The sequence below is a fragment of the Oncorhynchus masou genome, chromosome 17 (assembly GCF_036934945.1).
Source record: "Oncorhynchus masou masou isolate Uvic2021 chromosome 17, UVic_Omas_1.1, whole genome shotgun sequence".
Classification (NCBI taxonomy): domain Eukaryota; kingdom Metazoa; phylum Chordata; class Actinopteri; order Salmoniformes; family Salmonidae; genus Oncorhynchus; species Oncorhynchus masou.
In genome coordinates, this window is record NC_088228.1 from 24,050,363 (window position 1) to 24,071,070 (window position 20,708).

At 40.1% G+C, this 20,708-nt stretch overlaps 2 protein-coding genes across 3 annotated transcripts in view; one reads left to right on the forward strand and one right to left on the reverse strand.

Moving 5' to 3' along the window:
• LOC135558733 (dnaJ homolog subfamily B member 6-like) lies at positions 1–17,637 on the forward strand. 2 transcript variants are annotated; one of them, XM_064992811.1, is made up of 10 exons: positions 1–157; positions 2,591–2,678; positions 4,647–4,756; positions 6,937–7,002; positions 7,151–7,261; positions 11,469–11,612; positions 12,459–12,705; positions 12,926–12,996; positions 15,176–15,358; positions 15,689–17,637. In XM_064992811.1, exons 2-10 carry the CDS (start codon positions 2,614–2,616, stop codon positions 15,757–15,759), a joined length of 1,068 nt encoding a protein of 355 aa, XP_064848883.1. In that variant the 5' UTR covers positions 1–157; positions 2,591–2,613; the 3' UTR covers positions 15,760–17,637. The 2 variants fall into 2 exon arrangements, with proteins under 2 accessions (XP_064848883.1, XP_064848884.1); XM_064992812.1 differs by lacking the exons at positions 15,176–15,358; positions 15,689–17,637 and having other exon boundaries at positions 12,926–13,758.
• Positions 17,184–20,708, reverse strand: part of LOC135558732 (transient receptor potential cation channel subfamily A member 1-like) — a 12,138-nt gene continuing 8,613 nt past the window's right edge. Inside the window, exons 20-26 of the mRNA XM_064992810.1 lie at positions 19,256–19,436; positions 19,066–19,155; positions 18,637–18,806; positions 18,360–18,489; positions 18,003–18,194; positions 17,845–17,913; positions 17,184–17,306 (exon numbers count right to left, since the gene is read on the reverse strand). Of these exons, the coding sequence (XP_064848882.1) occupies positions 17,184–17,306; positions 17,845–17,913; positions 18,003–18,194; positions 18,360–18,489; positions 18,637–18,806; positions 19,066–19,155; positions 19,256–19,436 (955 nt within the window). The remainder of the gene's footprint in view (positions 17,307–17,844; positions 17,914–18,002; positions 18,195–18,359; positions 18,490–18,636; positions 18,807–19,065; positions 19,156–19,255; positions 19,437–20,708) is intronic.

The window sequence follows — 20,708 nt, forward strand, 5'->3', positions numbered from 1 at the left end:
CCGGATGTTACGTCAAATCCACAAACAACCCAAGGCTGCTGAAATTTCTCTAGAGCAAAGCAGCATTTTCTGGAATAACCCTAAGTGGAAAACGATTATAAATCAGCACTGGAAATTTATCCGTCTATAAAAGAAAACTGGGACACTGAAGAGCAAGGTAATTTGACTTCGTCTTTTGTTTTACAAGTGACACATTACTTTGAGTTTGATTGCTGGGCACCACCATCACAAAAACATTAACGTTAGCTAGCAGTAGCTTGTTGGCCTGTTAGGTAATGCTAACTATCTAGTCATAATGGTCATTTTGACAGCAACGCGAGTTACAGCAACATTTAGATGTTGGATAGAACACTCCGTATGGTCTTTCGCTTTGGTGTTATTAGTGTTGAGTTGCTAGCTAATGTTTCATGCTAGGAGGCACAGTCAGGACGGCGAACAAAACTGGGGGTGTATTCATTACGTCTTGCAACGGAAACAGTTTAAGAACCAAACGGAAACAGAGCAAGCGTAACGAAACAGAATTTGTCCAATAGAAATGCGTCTTCGTTGCAAAACGTTTTCTGTTGCAAAACGGTTTGCAACAGACGAAACGTTTTACAACTATTAGCGTAATGAATACACCCCTGGTTATGCTGTCGAGCTAACGTTATCATAATGAGCAGCACAAACGCATTAGCTAGATATGGTGGAAAGGGAGACGTCTATAACGTTACATTTATTTTGAAGTGTAAAAAATAGCTACATAACTAAACAGTAGCTAGCTACCTGACACATACCTGGCTAGCAGGCGTAGCACATCGCGTCATTTCCCACTACTAGTAATTCTTAGTACAGACCTGGAGTTTCATTATACGTACTATTGTAGCTTTTCCCCTGTGGTTGACTCGGAGGGGGAGGGGGGGGGGGGAGTTGTCAATCAAGCCTGTTTATTGTGAAGTTGTACCAGGGGTTAAACTCAACGCTGCGCCAGAATGTGACCTCTTTGGATAAAGCGTTGACCTTATGGCACCGTAACCCTCCAGCTGTCACTCAGACATACAAATTAGTTACTAGACAACTGCCAGGCCAGTCTCGGGTGGATAAAATAATTGGAGTCTAAGATTAGCCCATTTTCAAGGTGCTTTGATACTTCCATTGTTATATTGGATATTTTGTTCCCTGAATCCCGGGGAAATGATTGGCCATTTGCACCGTAGTTTGTATAAGATTAGCCACGTTTTTCTCAACTCCATGGTGTACATCACATCCAGTAACGGTGCGTGGGTAAAATCACTGAGCTAGCCAAGCCAGTAAAAAGCCATATTACAACCTATGTTGGGATAATTGCATCGTTTGCTTTATAACCCATTAGTTCATACACCACCATGATATACAATAAGGCAGTGACCACAAAAAGACAAGTCACACAGTGGTGGAATAAATTCAACAACGCATATGTTTGTTTCATCACAAAACCAGAGAGCAACATCTGTCCGGTGAAGTCCAAAAAGCAAATATTGCATACAAACAGTTATGTCACCTGCAGCATGGTCAAGCATGTTAATGTTTTCAACAGTTTACTAAACAACTACTGATTTAGAACCATGGAGTGACTGTAAGTCAGCACAAAGACAACAGGAGCACTGCCTCTGCTATTCCAGCACCATTTCAACTTAATCAGTTAAACATCATCAAATCAACAAGACTATATAGGCTTTGTTTTCAGTTTATTAAGTTAACTTAAGATACCAAAAACAATTGAGTCTAATCAATGATGCTAAATAGTGTGTGTGTGCATGCAATTAAAACAAGAAATGTTGACTTGCCCTACTTGTAGACTAGTTGAATGCCAATGCCATCCTTCTCACTCATGTTGGCAAAACGGTCTATGACTCTGTCATACAGTACACTTGTTATTTTTGTTGTCAGACTAGCTAGCTGAAATGCTTGCTAGCCTGACTTCCTTTCATGGGCTAGCTAGTTAGTTAATGTGAGACTCCTAGGCTACATATTGAACTTCAATCGTCTCAGGCCAGTGGCACAGCATACTCATTTATGGATTAGAATACATAGATATGTGGGCTACACATACTGAGACAGAGGTGCTGTTTCCCTAGCTTTGATGATTTCTCCAGTGAGATTCAGCCTCTTGCAAATTGACAGACAATTTTGGAAACGCAGAGAGATTAAAGATAATTCTGTTATACATTTTAATGTATTTATTGGTGAAATATTTGGGGAAACCTGGCTTTCATTTTGGCATCCATGAATACACACCACTGATCACATCAATGGAGTTGAGTGGAGACAACTAGATCGAGTTGCTGTCAGTCATAACTTGTCAAAATAAACATCTTACACCCTTTCCGTGTACCTCTGTTTTTCCACCCGAGCTGCATGCTTTTCTTTGATTTCTGAAATGATTGCTTTTTACTAAAACATTTGTCAAATGCAACCACCGACAGCGACTCAATCTAGTCGGAGGTATGCTCCGCCCACAGTCGTCGCAACCCAACTCCACCGAGATGCATATATAGTGGATTTGAGAAACTCAACTAGTTTAAGATGTGCAGTCCTGTATCTTATACTTTACTGTTTTCTCTTTACACAGGTTGGAAAAAGTTCTACAAAACCATGGTGGAATATTATCACATTTTAGGTGTCCAAAGAAATGCATCTCAGGAAGACATTAAAAAAGCGTAAGTATCCTTGTCAAGTGCTGTATACAGTGCCTTCAGAAATGTTCACACCCCTTGACTTTTTCCATGGTTTGTTGTATTACAGCCTGAATTTAAAATGGATTTAATTGAGACTTTGTATCACTGGTATACACACATTATCCCATAATGTTTAAGTGGTATTATGTTTTATACATTTGTACAAATTAAATAAATGAGCTAAAATGTCTTGAGTCAATAAGTATTCAACCGCTTTGTTATATGTTCAGAACTTAAAATGTAGTTCAGAACTAAAAATGTGCTTATGTCACATAATACGTTGCACAAACTCACTCTGTGTGCAAAACAATGATCTGTAAGGTCCTTCAGTCGAGCAGTGAATTCCAAACACGGATTCAACCTCAAAGACCAGGGAGGTTTTCCAATGTCTCGCAAATGGCACCTATTTTTTTTTTTTTTTTAAAGCAGACATTGAATATCCCTTTGAGCATGGTGTAGTTATTAATTACACTTTGGATGGTGTGTCAATACACCCAGTCACTACAAAGATACAGATGTCCGACTCCTTTCTACCTCAGTTGCTGGAGAGGAAGGAAACCGCTCAGGGATTTCACCATGATGCCAATGGTGACATCAAAACTAATGGCTGTGATAGGAGAACTGAGGATGGATCAACAACATTGAAGTTATTCCACAATACTAACCTAAATGACAGAGTGAAAAGAAGGACGCCTGAACAGAATAAAAATATTCCAAAACATGCGTCCTGTTTGCAATAAGGCACGAAAGTAATACTGCATAGAAATGAACTTTTATGTCCTGAATACAAAGCATTATGTTTGGGTAAATTGGAAATCTATGGCAAGACTTTTAAATGGATGTCTAGCAATGATCAACAACCAACTTCAGAGTTTGAAGAATTAAAAAAAAAATATATATATATATATAATAATCTGCAGATATTGTACAATCCAGGTGTGCAAAGCTCTTAGTTATTGTGTGTAGATGGGTGAGAATTCATTTTTTAAATTCATGCTGTTACACAGCGACACGTGGAATACGCCAATGGGTATAAATACTTGCTGAAGGCACTGTATGTATTCCAATAGGTCAGGAAGGGTCAACTTTGATCTGAACTCATCATGAGGGGCTGCAGTGGTTTGCGGGTCTGTGTACCCACACATGCAGTCAGAGAGGGCCCCTAAGGGATATTTTGCCATGACTCATGGTATGTTAATACGATATGAGTGCGAGCAACAAAATCAATGGAGACCCACCGGTCCATAATTTGATCATGATTACTACAAGTTTAGATTGATACATTAATCTAAATGGTTTTAGCTGACATGGGCTAATTGAGTTGCCTGGCTACACAAACTCCTTGTTCCAGAGTTCGCAATGAGTCTGGATCTGAGTGCCTCCCTGACAATTTCTAAAACTCAAATACATTAACCATTCTGGTTGGTCCCAGAAACCAGTGGGTTGGGCCAGAGCCAGAACACACTTAGGAGAAGCAGCATTTTGAAAATACATCATTGGCGTTGAGACTGATTGGATAGAGATGTTCCAATTGCTGATTACCTTTTTTGTATCACACCCCTCATTTTGACCTCGCCACAAATGACTTCAACAATGGCAGTCTGACTGAAGTAGTTTGTAGTGAACATGACGCAGTGGAAGAATTCAGTTTGTCGTCAGGTAACTAATTGAGTGACTGACATAAGAGAAACTGTTGCTGCACAACCACGTTTGGAAATTGCATTCTATTATTCTAACTGCTATTCTATTTTTATTTTTCATAAATGTTTTGGATTATTGATCCGCGGGCATACAAAAGGGGGCTGCCAGTTGCCCATCCCTGCAATAGACTGGCACTAGATGTAGATGGCTTTTCCTGGTATTTTAAATGTGTGATCTATACTGGGATAATTACATTTTGTATGAAACAGGCCCCTTGAGTTGCTGTCTAATGTATTTCTAAACTTTCAGGTACAGAAAATTGGCACTAAAATGGCATCCAGATAAAAACCCAGAAAATAAGGAAGAGGCAGAGAAAAAGTTCAAGGAACTTTCTGAGGCCTATGAAGTTCTGTCAGATGGTAAGTCATACATTTTGAACGGTGTTTGAAGTCGAGAGAACAGTATTTATGATACACGGAGGAAAAATAAAAAACGCAACATGTAAAGTGTTGGTCCCATGTTTCATGAGCTGAAATAAAATATCCCAGAAATGTTCCATACACACGAAAACTTATATTTCTCTCATTTTGTGCACACATTTGTTTACCTTCCTGTTAGTCAGCATTTTTTATTTTCCAAGATAATTAATCTACCTGACAGGTGTGGCATATCAAGAAGCTGATTAAACAGCATGATCATTAGAGGTGCACCTTGTGCTGGGGACAATAAAAGGCCACCCTAAAATGTGCAGTTTTGTCATATAAAACAAGGCCACAAATGTCTCAAGTTTTGAGGGAGCGTGAAATTGACCTTCTGATTTGCAGGAATGTCCGCCAGAGCTGTTGCCAGAAAATATCATGTTCATTTCTCTACCATAATCTGTCTCCAACGTCGTTTTAGAGCATTTGGCAGTACATCTAACCAGCCTTTCAACCGAAGACCACATGTTACCAAGCCAGCGTCATTTGGGCATGCGGTTTGCTGATGTCAATGGCGTAAACAGAGTGCCACATGGTGGCGGTGGGGCTATGGTATGGGCAGGTATAGGTTACGGACAATGAACACTTGCATTTTGTCGATGGCAATTTGAATGCACAGAGATACCGTGACGAGATTCTGAGGCCCATTGTCGTGCTCTTATTGTGAAGTGGAAACTTCTAGGAGCAACAACGGCTCAGCCGTGAAGAGGTAGACCACACAAGCTCACATAACAGGACTGCCGAGTGCTGAAGCGCATAGCGTCTAAAAATTGTCTGTCCTCTGTTGCAACACTCACTACCCAGTTCCAAACTGCTTCTGGAAGCAACTTCAGCACAAGAACTGCTCGTTGGGTGCTTTATGAAATGGGTTTCCATGGCTGAGCAGCCACACACAAACCTAAGATCACCATGCACAATGCCAAGCTTTGGCTGGAGTGGTGTAAAGCTCGCCTTCGTTGGACTCTGGAGCAGTGGAAATGCGTTCCTTGTAGTGATGAATCACGCTTCTCCATCTGGCAGTCTGACGGACAAATCTGGGTTTGAAGAATGCCAGGAGAACGTTACCTGCCCCAATGCATAATGCCAACTAAAGTTTTGTAGAGGAGGAATAATGGTCAGGGCTGTTTCATGGTTTGGGCTAGGCCCCTTAGTTCCAGTGAAGGGAAATCTTAACGCAACAGCATACAATGACATTCTAGACGATTCTGTGCTTCCAACTTTGTGGCAACCGTTTGGGTATGGCCCTTTCCTTTTTCAGAGAGATCCATACAGAAATGGTTTGTCAAGATCGGTGTGGAATAACTTAACTGGCCTGCACAGGGCTCTGACCTCAACCCCATCAAACACCTTTGGGATGAATTGGAAGGGGCAGACTGCGAGCCAGGCCTAAATGCCCAACATCAGTGCCCGGCCTCACTAATGCTCTTGTGGCTGAATAGAAGCAAGTCCCCACAGCAACTTTCCAAGATATAGAGGAAAGCCTTCCCAGAAGAGTGGAGGCTGTTAGAGCAGCAAAAGGGGGACCAACTCCATATTAATACCCATGATTTTGGAATGAGATGTTGGTCGAGCAGGTGTCACATACTTTTGGTAATGTAGTGTATCTGTGACCAACAGATGCATATCTTTATTCCCATTCATGTCAAATCCATAGATTAGGGCCTAATGAACTTATTTCAATTGACTGATTTCCTTTTGAACCGTAACTCGGTAAAATCTTTGACATGTTGCATTTTTTAACTTTTGTTCAGTATTTATGAATAATGCACTTATATCGGCATCCGTGACATGTAAGGTCCATCTAACCAAAACATATATTTTTTTCTTGTCAAGGAAACTGTTTGTTCACATCATAGCAGCGCCCACAACAGTTATGCTATTGTTGAACTATGTGTTAATGCAATGTGAGTAGTTGAGGTTGAAAAAGATAGCATTTGATTCCTTTTGAAATTCCCCTTAATAATCCAATAAGAGATGTACGCTGATCTGCAGGTACTGACCCAGAATGATTTCCACCTGAACGCTTGGCAAGCATAGTGTTTTTCACTTGTTATCATGCTGTTTGAGTCATTTCACTTTGTTTTGATGGGAGTTGACTTTTGTTTTATTTTCTGTTGTAGCCAACAAGAGGAACATGTATGATCGCTATGGTAAAGAAGGTCTAACCACAAACAACGGCGGAGGTGGTGAGTCCTCTCTTTATTAGGCTATTGACGGATATCTCAAATGTATGCATTTATTTTGTGGAAGTGTTAATTTTGTAAATCTGTAATAAACAATCATAACACTTATTATTATTTCCACTAACCATATTTAACCTTTGTTTTCATTTAGGTGGACATTACCACAATGGTGATCACTTCAACGAAGGGTTCACGTTCCGCAATCCAGAAGACGTCTTCAGGGAGTTCTTTGGGGGTCGAGATCCTTTTGCTGATTTCTTTGGTGAGCATTTCTGAGTATTGTTTTTTGAGTATTGGTAAGACATTGTGAAAATATATGTATTGTTGTCAGAGCGAGCGAGCTGCAGACGGAAGTGAGGGACAATCAGTAGGAAATAGGCGAGCAAAGAGAATGAAGGACAGAGATGAAAGAGGGAGCCAGTCCTTTATGAGGGCCATGTTGGGTTGGTTACTATAGACTTAGAAGGCTTATTCTAGCAACTGATATTATTAATAATTTAGTTCAGAGCATCTACTAAATTGGAGTTTTACGGTTAGTAAATTGCATTACATTCACTTTCAATTATTAGATCTATTTATATAATAATACAAATCATTTGGTGGCTACTTATGTCTGGCTTACAGTGCCTTCAGAAATTATTCACACCCTTTGACTGTTTCCACCACATTTTTGTTGTGTTACAGCCTAAATTTAAAATGGATTAAATTGGGATTTTGTGTCACTGGCCTACACACAATACCCCATAATGTCAAAGTGGAATTATGTTTTTAGAATTTTTTAGAAATTAATGGAAAATTAAAAGCTGAAATGTCTGGAGTCAAAATGTATTCAACCCCTTTGTTATGGCAAGTCTAAATAAGTTCAGCAGTATACATGTGCTTAACAAGTTGCATGGACTCAAACTGAGCAAAACTAATGTTTAACATGATGTTTGAACGACTATCTTCAAAATTCAGAAGGCACTCGCACATCTATCTTTTTTGCAGGTGCATGGTAACAGTTGAATAAAATAAGAAACCTGCTCACTGCTCTTGATAGGGGCATAATTCATGTTCACATTTACAACACAATATACAGTATATCACAGAAGTGAGTACAACCCTCACATTTTTGTACATTTTTGAGTATATCTTTTCATGTGACAACACTGAAGAAATGACACTTTGCTACAATGTAAAGTAGTAAGTGTACAGCTTGTATAACCGTCTAAATTTGCTGTCCCCTCAAAATAACTAAACACACATTAATGTCTAAATCGCTGGCAACAAAAGTGAGTATACCCCTAAGTGAAAATGTCCAAATTGGGCCCAATTAGCCATTTCCCTCCCCGGTGTCATGTGACTCGTTAGTGTTACAAGGTCTCAGGTTTGAATGGGGAGCAGGTGTGTTAAATTTGGTGTCATCGCTCTCACACTCCCTCATACTGACTGGTCAATGGAAGTTCAACATGGCACCTTATGGCAAAGAACTCTCTGAGGATCTGAAAAAAAGAATTGTCGCTCTACATAAAGATGGCCTGGGCTATAAGAAGATTGCCAAGACCCTGAAACTGAGCTGCAGCACAGTGGCCAAGACCATACAGCGGTTTAACTGGACAGGTTCCACTCAGAACAGGCCTCGCCATGGTCGACCAAAGAAGTTGAGTACACGTGCTCAGCATGATGTCCAGAGGTTGTCTTTGGGAAATAGATGTATGAGTGTTGCCAGCATTGCTGCAGAGGTTGAAGGGGTGGGTGGGGGGGGGGGGAGGGGTCAGCCTGTTAGTGCTCAGACCATATGCCGTACACTGCATCAAATTGGTCTGCATGGCTGTCGTCCCAGAAGGAAGCCTCTTCTAAAGATGATGCACAAGAAAGCCCGCAAACAGTTTGCTGAAGACAAGCAGACTAAGGACATGGATTACTGGAACCATGTCCTGTGGTCTGACTAGACCAAGATAAACTTATTTGGTTCAGATGGTGTCAAGCGTGTGTGGCGGCAACCAGGTGAGGAGTACAAAAACAAGTGTGTCTTGCCTACAGTCAATCATGGTGGTGAGAGTGTCATGGTCTGGGGCAGCCCGAGTGCTGCCGGCACTGGAGAGCTACAGTTCATTGAGGGAACCATGAATGCCAACATGTACTGTGACATACTGAAGCAGTGCATGATCCCCCTCCCTTCGGAGACTGGGACTGGCCAAGCATGTCTCCAGACCTAAACCCTATTGAGCATCTGTGGGGCATCCTCAAACAAGGTGGAGGAGTGCAAGGTCTCTAACATCCACCAGCTCCGTGATGTCGTCATGGAGGAGTGGAAGATTACTCTAGTCGCAACCTGTGAAGCTCTGGTGAACTCCATGCCCAGCAGTGCTGGAAAATGATGGTGGCCACATAAAATATTGACACTTTGGGCCCAATTTGGACATTTTCACTTGGTTGTACTCACTTTTGTTGCCAGCGGTTTAGACATTAATGGCTGTGTGTTGAGTTATTTTGAGGGGACAGCAAATTTACACGGTTATACAAGCTGTACACTTAGTACTTTACATTGTAGCAAAGTGTCATTTCTTCAGTGTCACATGAAAAGATATACTCAAATATTTACAAAAATGTGAGTTGTGTACTCACTTGTGATATACTGTACATAGGCATTTCATCATTAAGACCTTCAGGAAATAATGTCTGGAGGGTGAAAATCCGTCATTCTTCTGCTTAGAGTATGATTTATACCACCTCTGTCTGATATCTTAGCTTTCTCTGTCACAAAATCTAAAGGTAGAAATGTCATGTTTTGGGTCATTAAAATGTACTGCGACTGGATAATCCCTGTTGTTTCTCCTAATTGAACTTTTATGTTCACAAAGTCTCTGTGAGAATGAGAAGTTTTACCTACGTAGCACAGCCCACGTGGACATTTAATAATGTAGTTAACATGGGTGTTGGAGCACGTAATAATGTCATTTATTTGGCACCGTTTTCCTGTATGTGGGTGGCAGAAATATTCACACTTCATCATATTGTTGCACTATGCACAACCTCTGCATTTTATAGCTACCATTCGGAAGAGGGCATAAGAGACTGGCTGATTTTTGTGTTGTTGTGGCTGGCAGTTGGCATGAACCAATTTATCGTGTAAATTGCGACCTCTTATATACAGTAAGTGGTGGGTTCTTAAATTCAGCTGGCAAAGCTGGGTCGTCTGATAAAACATGCCAGTGACTACCTTCCAATGCCTCGCAAAGAAGGGCACCTATTTGTAGATGGGTAAAAAAATAAAAGCAGACATTGAATATCCCTTTGAGTGAAGTCATTAATTACACTTTGGATGGTGTATCAATACACCCAGTCACTGCATAGATACAAGCGTCCTTAACCCCGTTGCTGGAGAGAAGTCCAATTGTGACTTTAAAACAGAGTTTAATGTCTGTGATAGGTGAACTGAGGATGGATCAGCAGCATTGTAGTTACTTTACAATACTAACCTAAATGACAGAGTGAAAGTAAGGAAGCCTGTACAGAATAAATATATTCATCAACAGGCATCCTGTTTGCAATAAGTCACTAAAGTAAACCTGTAAAACAACATGTGGTAAAGAAATTAACTTATGTTTGGGGTAAATACAACACGTCACAATACCATTCTTCATATTTTCAAGCATGGTAGTGGTTACATCATCTTATGGGTGTGCTTGTCATCGGCAAGGACAAGGGAGTTTTTTGGGGATAAAAATAAACCAAATAGAGCTAAGCACGTGTAAGTCCTAGAGGAAAACATGGTTCAGTCTGCTTAACAACCGACACTAGGACACAAATTCACCTTTCAGCAGGACAATAACCTTAAACACAAGGCAAAATATACACTGGAGTTGCTTACCAAGAAGACAGTGAATGTTCCCAAGTGGCAGAGTTAAAAATATTGTGCAATTCAGGTATGCAAAGCTCTTAGAGATTTCTCCAGAAAGACTTGCTGCCAAAGGTGATTCTAACATGTATTGACTAAGGGGTGTGAATACTTGTATAAATCAGATATTTCTATATTTCATTTTCAATACATTCTAAAAACATGTTTTAATTTAGTCATTATTGGGTATTGTGTATAAAATATAATTTTAATCCATTTTGAGTTCCGGCTGTAATGCAACAAGATGTAGAATAAGTCAAGGGGTATGAATACATTCTGAAGGCACTGTACATTTGTCCTGAAATGGAAATGTGTTTTTTTTGCATATCCCAACTCCCCCCTTGGACACCCTCAGAAATTTGTTTCAGGGTCCACCATTAGCTACGTCAACCCTGGCGCAATTGGGGTTAAGTGCCTTGGGCACATCGGCAGTTTTTCACCTTGTTGGCTCAATTATTCGAACTAGCGACCTACCTGCTGACCTATAGCTGACAGCTTGCAGTCTATTTCTCATTGTTTATAGCTTGAGTTGTCATCTGGAAACTGAAATCTTTCTTCTCTTCTCGGTTTTTCTTTTCTTCTCATGCAGGAGGGGATCCGTTTGGGGATGAGTTTTTTGGTGGAGGGCGGAGGCACCACAGGGGGGTGAGCAGGAGTCGGACGGGGGGTCCCTTCTTCGGGGGATTCGGAGGCTTCCCACCCTTTGGTGCAGGTTTTACAGCATTTGAACCAGGTCAGGAAACACTGGTCCCTCTTTAAAAAATGTATTCCAAAGAAACAAACCTTTAAATTATGTTATTACATATAACTAATTACCAGTTTACACTGTATTTTCTTGGGAAATACCAGGTACTGTCAAACTGTGTAGGGGTGAGTCGGGTATGTCTAGCCTTTTATTATTTTTTTTATTCGGTATCACTACATCAAGAGAAATATTGTATTATTTCTAACAAAGATATCTACATATATTTCAGGATGTTTTTTTACATTTTATTTAACTAGGCAAGTCAGTTAAGACAAACCCAACTGAGGAAAGCATTTATATATATTTTCACCCACTAATCACACAAATGTCTTCAAAATACTGTGCATATTATGTATAAAACTGACCATTTTTTTATGGAGTATATCGATTAGCCATTGGCTCAACTTGGCCCTGGCCAAATGGAACAATTTACCCCAAAGTAACTATTCTGACTATATTAGCCCACACAGCTACAAGGATGCACTTTCATACTGATGTGTAAAACGGTCTTAAAATGATCTACTTTGGTTTAGATAAAAACATCATGAAACCTATAACACACTACATTTATTTTACTTTTGAGAATCTTCTTATTGGACCTAACTTGCTTACCACTTTTTTTCATGTGGTTTCTTCCTTTAGACTCCATGATGACTTTTTTCTAAATATTTTGTGACATGATTCATTTTTCTGTATGATTTCCTAGAAATAAAGGGGCTTCACTAATAATTTGGCACAACTTACCCCTCTCTCCCCTACAGCTATCAATCCATAGCATTTAGATATGTTTGTGATGGATCCATGAGTGAATGCCATTTCTCTGTTCTCCGACAGGCTTTACCTCTTTTGGTCACATGGGTCAGATGGGTCACATGGGTCAGATGGGTCACATGGGTCAGATGGGCCACATGGGCCACATGGGTCATCTGGGAGGAGGCGGCGGCCACGGCGGCTTCACTGCCTTCTCCACCTCCTTTGGGGGTGGGGGTGGAGGTGGGGGTGGAGGTGGTGGGATGGGCAACTTCCGCTCTGTGTCAACCTCCACCAAATTCATCAACGGCAGGAAAATCACAACAAAAAGGTACTTTACATTAGTAGTAGCTCTCTAACCACACAGTGAAGTTGATATTTTTTGTCTTTAATTGTGATGGTTTCAAGGGGAAATAGAACAGTAGATAGCTAGTTGCAATTAGGCTAGATAACATCTGATGATAGTGTGTCCTTTACCATTGCTTCTTTTAGAAGTGCATTGATTTAGAAAAGGAACACTAAAATGTATCTTAAATTCCCCCATACTTTAGAATTGTGGAGAATGGACAGGAACGAGTAGAGGTGGAAGAAGACGGACAGTTAAGATCACTAACCATCAATGGTAAGGAACAACTACTGCGACTGGATAACAAGTAATCTCCTGGAACATTACCAGCACAAACTTGAGCTTAAAAAAACAATGTTATACCATTGTTTGGATGTATGTACTTTTGGTTTTTCCCTTGTTAGCATTTGTAGGTCAAGGTGTCCATTAGGAAAATAAAATGTTCTATGCATTTTGTTAATGTATTTATGAATTGGAGCTGTCAACAATTTGGCTTAGGATGGTGTGTTTTTACTTGCGTTTGGGTAAGTTAGGACCAGACAACTTTTGTTTGTACCGTTTTTCTGTATGCACTTCTTTGCTCTATTGCAGTCTCCATGGGCTTATTGCCTTTGATAGTGTTTTGGACAAGGAACGCATTGTGCATTTAGATAAAGCATGACTTGGCTTTTTCGTCTGGACATTAATATGAGTGTTGAACTGGAAAACTTAACCCTTGCTTTAAAACCCTGTTTACGACCTAATTGCTTGTCTAACCTTTGTTAGTAAAACATTTTTTGTAAAATGCGTGTAGAAAGTGTTAATATGCTATTTTATTTGTTCTAATACGAGTGTATTTTTTATTTTTTTTTGATCATTTCAGCATGTATGCCAATAAATGTTCCTCAATCTTAATGTTATTATTGCATAACCATGCACAAATTAATGATTCATTATATAAATTATATATGAATATACAACAAATTTTGTGTACTTTGTAAAACAATTTAAAATCAATAAATATGAATTTCATCCTTTTTGGGGATGGGACGAACAGTCTTGGGTGGCGTGGTGTGCGGTTTCTTTTAACAGAACAAGCAATTCATCGTCATGAGTTGCTAAATGCTACTTTAATTACAGAGGATAGGTCACTCTGTGTGAGTGCATGCTACTGTACTAACTGCATGGATGTGCTTTCTATCTTCTAGATATCTTTCGACGTGTGTTCTCTCTTTAGTCTTTTGCTTGAAATGGCTTAGTCATTTACTTATCTTTGTGGTGTGAAGGCATAATCAGTGGGGGATATTATTGCCATGTGCATAATATCAATGGGTCAGCTGAGTCCATAATAAAGTGGCATGAGAGCTACTAGGACCATAATCAATTTATTGTAGTTTGGGTAAAGGCAACTTGACAAAGTTCCATGCATTTATTGTTTCGCCTCATTCACATGTATCTATGAGATTATCAACTCTCCATTTATACATTTCAGGCCAGGGCCAGCCCTAGGTTTTTGGGGGCCCAAATGAGATTTGCGTTAGGTGCCCCCCCCCACCTTGCGGCTAAATACATTTTCTTGGTCCCCCTGTTGACGGCGGAGAGAATTATTATTAGTTATATTTCAATGTACATTTAATACAATTCTACACATTTTGCTACGGGGTACAGAGACAATGTTGCAGTTTTAAAGATAATTTTCAACAAATTTTAAAGCAAATTTCCTGAAATTCTACACATTTTGCCATGACTTATGCCATATTCATATGATATCTTGAGTGAGAGTGACTAACAAAATCAATTGGGGCTGCCTGGAGGTCAGGGCCCCTGGGCACATGTCCTGGGTGTGCCTGGTCAGTAATTCGGCCATGATTACTACAAGGTGTAGATAGCTGGTTACTCATTTTTAAAATATTTTTTAAGCTGACATCTTAATTGAGTGACTGACATTACAATACAAGAGAAAAACTGCTGATACATTACCACAGTTTGAAATTACACCTTGTATTTTAACTCTTAACAGTAAGTTCCTAAAAACAAACTCTTATGCCGAGTGCCGGCACTGGGGATTATTATTTACAGGGAAATATTTAGCGTTGTTGCAGATAAAAAAAAAGATGCAATATAGAACAACAGACTGATCTCTTTCTCTTACACACACGATACAGCATGTATCTCTCATGTGTTTCCATGCCCCAAAATAATGCAGCTTATTGACTAAACCGCCACTTTCGCGACAATACGGCCTGTTCAAGATTTTGCAGCATTTTACAACGTCTCTGCCATGTCCCTTTTTATGCATTTTTCAATTAACTGTCCAGTTCAACATTATCCATCGATGGTTGCACCTGTTTAGGTTAATTTATTTCCATGTCTGTCCTGATCCATGCATGGAAATCCGTTGAAGGATTTCCTATTGAAGACTGTATGTACTGTAGGAGGTAACTGGTACTTACAACACCCCCATTCCTCTCTCCAGGGACAAAGCCTAATGCCGCAGTCCAACAGGAGGAGTGCAGACAAACTGTTACTGCACACTCCTCTAGTGCACACGCCTCCCGGTCCCCTGTTTCCTGTCCTCCTCATCATGTAAAGACTTCCTCCCAGACTTCCTCCCACAGTCCCAATCCAGACAGAGAGGAGGGAAGGAGCCCTGCTTCAGGTTAGAACCCATTTTAATACATGACCCCCAAACATTACCATAATAGTACAGTGAGCTATTGTTTTACTTACAAGATTCATTGATTGGAGAACGTGTGTAGGCATTCAATTCTCAAAGTGTAATAATGTGTTATCAATAGTTTTCATACTGTAGTTCTGGGCCTGTGTTCACAAAGCCTTTTACCTTTTAAATCATGATGAATAAGACATAGAGAGACCTGATCCTAGATCAGCACATCTACTCTGAGACGCTTTGTGAATACGGGTCCTGGACTCATTGGATTGACACTCAAATAAGCTGTCCTTTAAAAAAAAAAATATTTCTCTCCAGGACACAGTGAAAACAAGAGGAAGAAACCCATGCCCGAGCCCACAGAGGATGCCAAAAAGAGAAAAACATAATGGATTCAGTATACACATCAGATCCTTGTCCTTCTAGTCAGCTACGTAAACAACATGTCATTAATACACCCTTAACAAGTAATATTGTTTAAAGGACACTTAAATATGGGGTGCTAAAAGTTCTTTATCAAGCATGCACACATACTATAAATGTATAATCCTGACTACTTTTCTAGTATATATCCTATCTTATGACCATTCGAAAATACCAAGAGCAAACATCCCCATGTGGTTATATTTGACCAAATGATTCAGAAAACCATGCAAATTACAATTGAAATGATTTTAAATCGTGACACTTGTGTTTCCTTACATACTGTAATGTGCATTAGTAAAGGAACACTATGTCAATTAGTTTAACTGCAATATTGGATGGGTGATGTGCAGGGGTGAAAATATGATAAGTTTTAAGGGTGGTGGTAGTTGCAGGGGGGGTGGTTATGTGTATTAATAATAGTCCAAATCAAGGAGGATGCACCAAGTCTTCTTTTGTTAACAATGGTGATACCATACCCCGACATTCCTTCTTAATCCAACCCATGGTTTTGTGTACAGTGCATTTAGTAGGAAACAGCCCATGATAATATATGTTGCTGTTACTTCCTGGCTGCCAGTGCCCTCAGCAGAGGGTTCCATTTGCTCTGACAGGGGAGGTGCTTCTCCCTGTAGCCCTGGAACAGCTGAGGACCGTCGTGCTCTTCTGCCTCTGAACTGATCTCCATCTTCTGAACGATCAGCTTCAGAAGGTCGTGCTGCTTCTCAATAATATTAGACATTTCCTTCAACCTGGAGAATGAATAGATTATCTATTTGAATAGTCTCAAAAGGAGTGTAGAATGGAAGCACTTAAGACATTTGCAGAATGCACTAAATACTCATACATGTTTTAATACTGATAAACTAAATGCAGATAAACATTTGAATGTTAATACTTGTAGTGTATTGCTCTGCTGTTGTGTTTAAATAAGGTCAAACAAACAACTGGTGTGAACTAAGTACTTACCTGTACTTCTGTTTACGGATTTCCTGTTCCATAGGTGTAGGTGGATGGGAGGTGAGGTTGAGAGTGGTTCTCTCATGCGCCATACCCAGCATTGCAAATAACATTTCTCTCTGTTAAAGGAGATTCAAACTATTCATGACTATGTTGTTTACCAAGCGCCTCACATACCAAATACTAACAGTGCCCTATGATGGGCTTGGGCAACCTCCACGTCTCTCCATGAATATTTCCATGTGGAATATTAGTTCATTAAACAATCCTTTAAACTAAGTGATTCAAAAATGTTATAGATCATCAATATATAAACTAAAGAATGTCCTTTGAGAAGATCTCAAAATATTTGTTATGTTCTTTAGTTTGAAAGCCTTTCAATTTTATACAAACATTCAAATGAGGGTTTGCAACATATTCTTGAAAAAGATTATCCGTAGGGACATACCTTTCCGTCACAGGCTCTGTTAGGGTACTCAGTGAGTGAGATCTGATCAACCCTCTTCATTAACCAGTACGGCATTTTCTCTTCCAGACTAGTGTGAAGCTCAATCTGTTGAATAATGATATATAATATACAGTCCTGTGAAAAAGTATTTGCCCCCTTTCTGATTTTCTCTATTTTTGTGGCAGGACTTGAAACGAGCAGTTCATGCTTGAAAACCCACAAATGTCACTGAGTTAAAGCAGTTCTGCAAGAGAGGGTCAAAATTCCTCCACAGCGATGTGAGAGACTGATAAACATCTCCAGGAAGCATTTGGTTGTAGTCATTGCAGCTAAAGGTGGCACAACCAGGTATCGAGTATAAGGGGGCAGTTACTTTTTCACACAGTGGAATTTGGTGTTGCATAACTTTGTTAATTAAATAAATAAAATAAGCATACTTTTTTTGTTGCTATTTGTAAACTCAGCTTCCCTTTGTCTAATATTAGGTTTTGGTTGAAGATCAGATAATATTCAGTATAAAAAAATAGAGAAAATCAGAAAAGTGGCAAATATTTTTTCACGCACTGTATGTCTTATTTTAAGATCCTGCCAGTCAATCACTAGTAGAGATTTTGAAAATGCTTTATGAGTTTGAAAAACTCACCTGCATTCCAATTTGCTTCAGCTCAGCATTCGCCTGTACCTCTGCTATGTCACCAACAGCCAAACCAATCTGTCACACAATATGTAGTTGTAATGAAGCATCAGTAGTTTATAAATAGAGTATAGGTAAATGGCTTCATGTAGCATTTTAGTACTTACCATTAGGTTAATGAGGAGAATGGGCACAGCAAAGGTGAACATAACAAAAATGCAGTAGGTCAAATATGGGAACGGCATAATCCCTCCCAGAAATGGCTTCAGGACATTTTCTTGGTAGTTGAGTTCTCCAGCCATCATGACAAATGTTTGCATGATTACTAGCGGTATGCTAGCTCTATTTTCAAAAAGTTTCTGAGAACAACAATGTAGGAACAAGTCATTGTAGGAATGCATTATACAAATACAGGTATAAGTTATCTGCCATTTTAAACAGATTTTCACAGACATTGTTTTTCACAGATACAATACAATGTTCAATCATCACATTTGTATATCTATATGGTCCTGTAAACATACATGATCTAGCATCAGGGCATAGAACGCCAAGGCAAATGCCAGCAGCAGGAAGAAGAAGAGTACAATGATGCTTATAAGAGTTTTTGCAATCTCTAAAAACATCACCACGTAGATCCCAACACGTTCAAACCTGTGGACCAAGAGTAAATGTATTTGTTAAAATTGCTTTTGTTGATCAAAACATTTATTTCTTCAATGTATATAAATGTTACTTCAAAGATGGGTCTCAGTAAACCAACACTATTTTATGGCAAAAAATAACTTTCAGTGTCCATACCGTTGGAAATAGAGCAGAAAGTTTATCCAGGATAGAAGAACTGCCACTACCCCAGCCTCCCAATGCCATGTGTCCTGCAGGTCCATCAATAAAGGGATCACAAACAACAGAGAACTGATGGCAGCACCCCAGTCCAATGCATTGGTCACATCACCGAAGTACTTTGAACCCTTGAATAGAAACAAATTACATCAACTTATTGTAGCAAATTCCAGGGGGTAGCACTGACTGGGACTCGAACCCCGCTACAGAAACTGTCAACCCAACACCTTAGCCATTAAGCAAAGAGATCCAAACCCCTTGACAAGGTCGCCAGGTGTTGGGTTAACGTTACAATATATTTGACATGTTGATTCGCACTACCAGATAAATCACATATCATGGCTTAGGGCTACAGTATTTAGAACAGCTTTAGATGTCTATGATTACCTGCTGAACTATCTGCACCAGCTCCTTGCCAACTGCGTACAGACTCATGGCAAGAATCAGGAACATGCATGTGGTGATTATGTAGCATTGCTGTCAAGATGAAGAAGTTATTATTGAACTGGTGTGTGAGACACATACACCTAAAAATACGTCCAATGTCTTGTGGATGTAATCAGATCTTAAACTGCACCTCGTCAAGGGATGTGGTCACCATGCTGACTGATGGTGATGGTGACGGTGACGGTGACGTGGTATTGGTGACATTGGTGTTGAGGACAGGCTTCAGCGTATGAATGATGTGTGTCAGAGGCCCCAGACCAAGTGAGTAGATGGCCAGATTTAGCAGGTGCACTTTCATACCGTAGGCATTCCTAAACAGATCAAATAAACTATATGGTAAGTATTCGCAGGTGACTATGCATGAACATATATTTTGTACAGTGGGGAGAACAAGTATTTGATACACTGCTGATTTTGCAGGTTTTTCTACTTACAAAGCATGTATAGGTCTGTAATTGTTATCATAGGTACACTTCAACTGTGAGAGACGGAATCTAAAACAAAAATCCAGAAAATCACATTGTATGATTTTTAGTAATTTATTTGCATTTTATTGCATGACATAAGTATTTGATCACCTACCAAACAGTAAGAATTCCGACTCACAGACCTGTTAGTTTTTCTTTAAGAAGCCATCCTGTTCTCCACTCATTACCTGTATTAACTGCACCTGTTTGAACTCGCTACCTGTATGAAAGACTCCTGTCCACACTCAATCAAACAGACTCCAACCTCTCCACAATGGCCTAGACCAGAGAGCTGTGTAAGGACATCAGGGATAAAATTGTAGACCTGCACAAGGCTAGGATGGGCTATAGGACAATATGCAAGCAGCTTGGTAAGAAGGCAACAACTGTTGGTGCAATTATTAGAAAATGGGAGAAGTACAAGATGACGGTCAATCACCCTCGGTTTGGGGCTCCATGCAAGATCTCACCTCGTGGGGCATCAATGATCATGAGGAAGGTGAGGGATCAGCCCAGAACTACACGGCAGGACGTGGTAAATGACCTGAAGAGAGTTGGGACCACAGTCTCAAAGAACCATTAGTAACACACCATGCCATCATGGATTAAAATCCTGCAGCGCACACAAGGTCCCCCTGCTCAAGTCAGCGCATGTCCAGGCCCATCTGAAGTTTGCCAATGACCACCTGGATGATCCAGAGGAGGAATGGGAGAAGGTCATGTGGTCTGATGAGACAGAAATAGAGCTTTTTGGTCTAAACTCCACTTGCCGTGTTTGGAGGAAGAAGAAGGATGAGTACAACCCCAAGAACACCATCCAAACCGTGAAGCATGGAGGTGGAAACATCATTCTTTGGGGATGTTTTTCTGCAAAGGGGACAGGACGACTGCACCGTACTGAGGGGAGGATGGATGGGGCCATGTATCGCAAGATCTTGGCCAACAACCTCCTTCCCTCAGTAAGAGCATTGAAGATGGGTCGTAGCTGGGTCTTCCAGCATGACAACAACTCAAAACACACAGCCAGTGAAACTAAGGAGTGGCTCCGTAAGAAGCATCTCAAGGTCCTGGAGTGGCCTAGCCAGTCTCCAGACCTGAACCCAATAGAAAATCTTT

Bases quoted from the DNA above. Each gene is read 5' to 3' on its own strand.
- LOC135558733 (XM_064992811.1), top strand. From the start codon at position 2,614: ATGGTGGAATATTATCACATTTTAGGTGTCCAAAGAAATGCATCTCAG. The intron at 7,003-7,150 runs GTGAGTCCTCTC...GTTTTCATTTAG, and splicing joins CACAAACAACGGCGGAGGTG to GTGGACATTACCACAATGGT. The intron at 12,706-12,925 runs GTACTTTACATT...CCCATACTTTAG, and splicing joins AGGAAAATCACAACAAAAAG to AATTGTGGAGAATGGACAGG.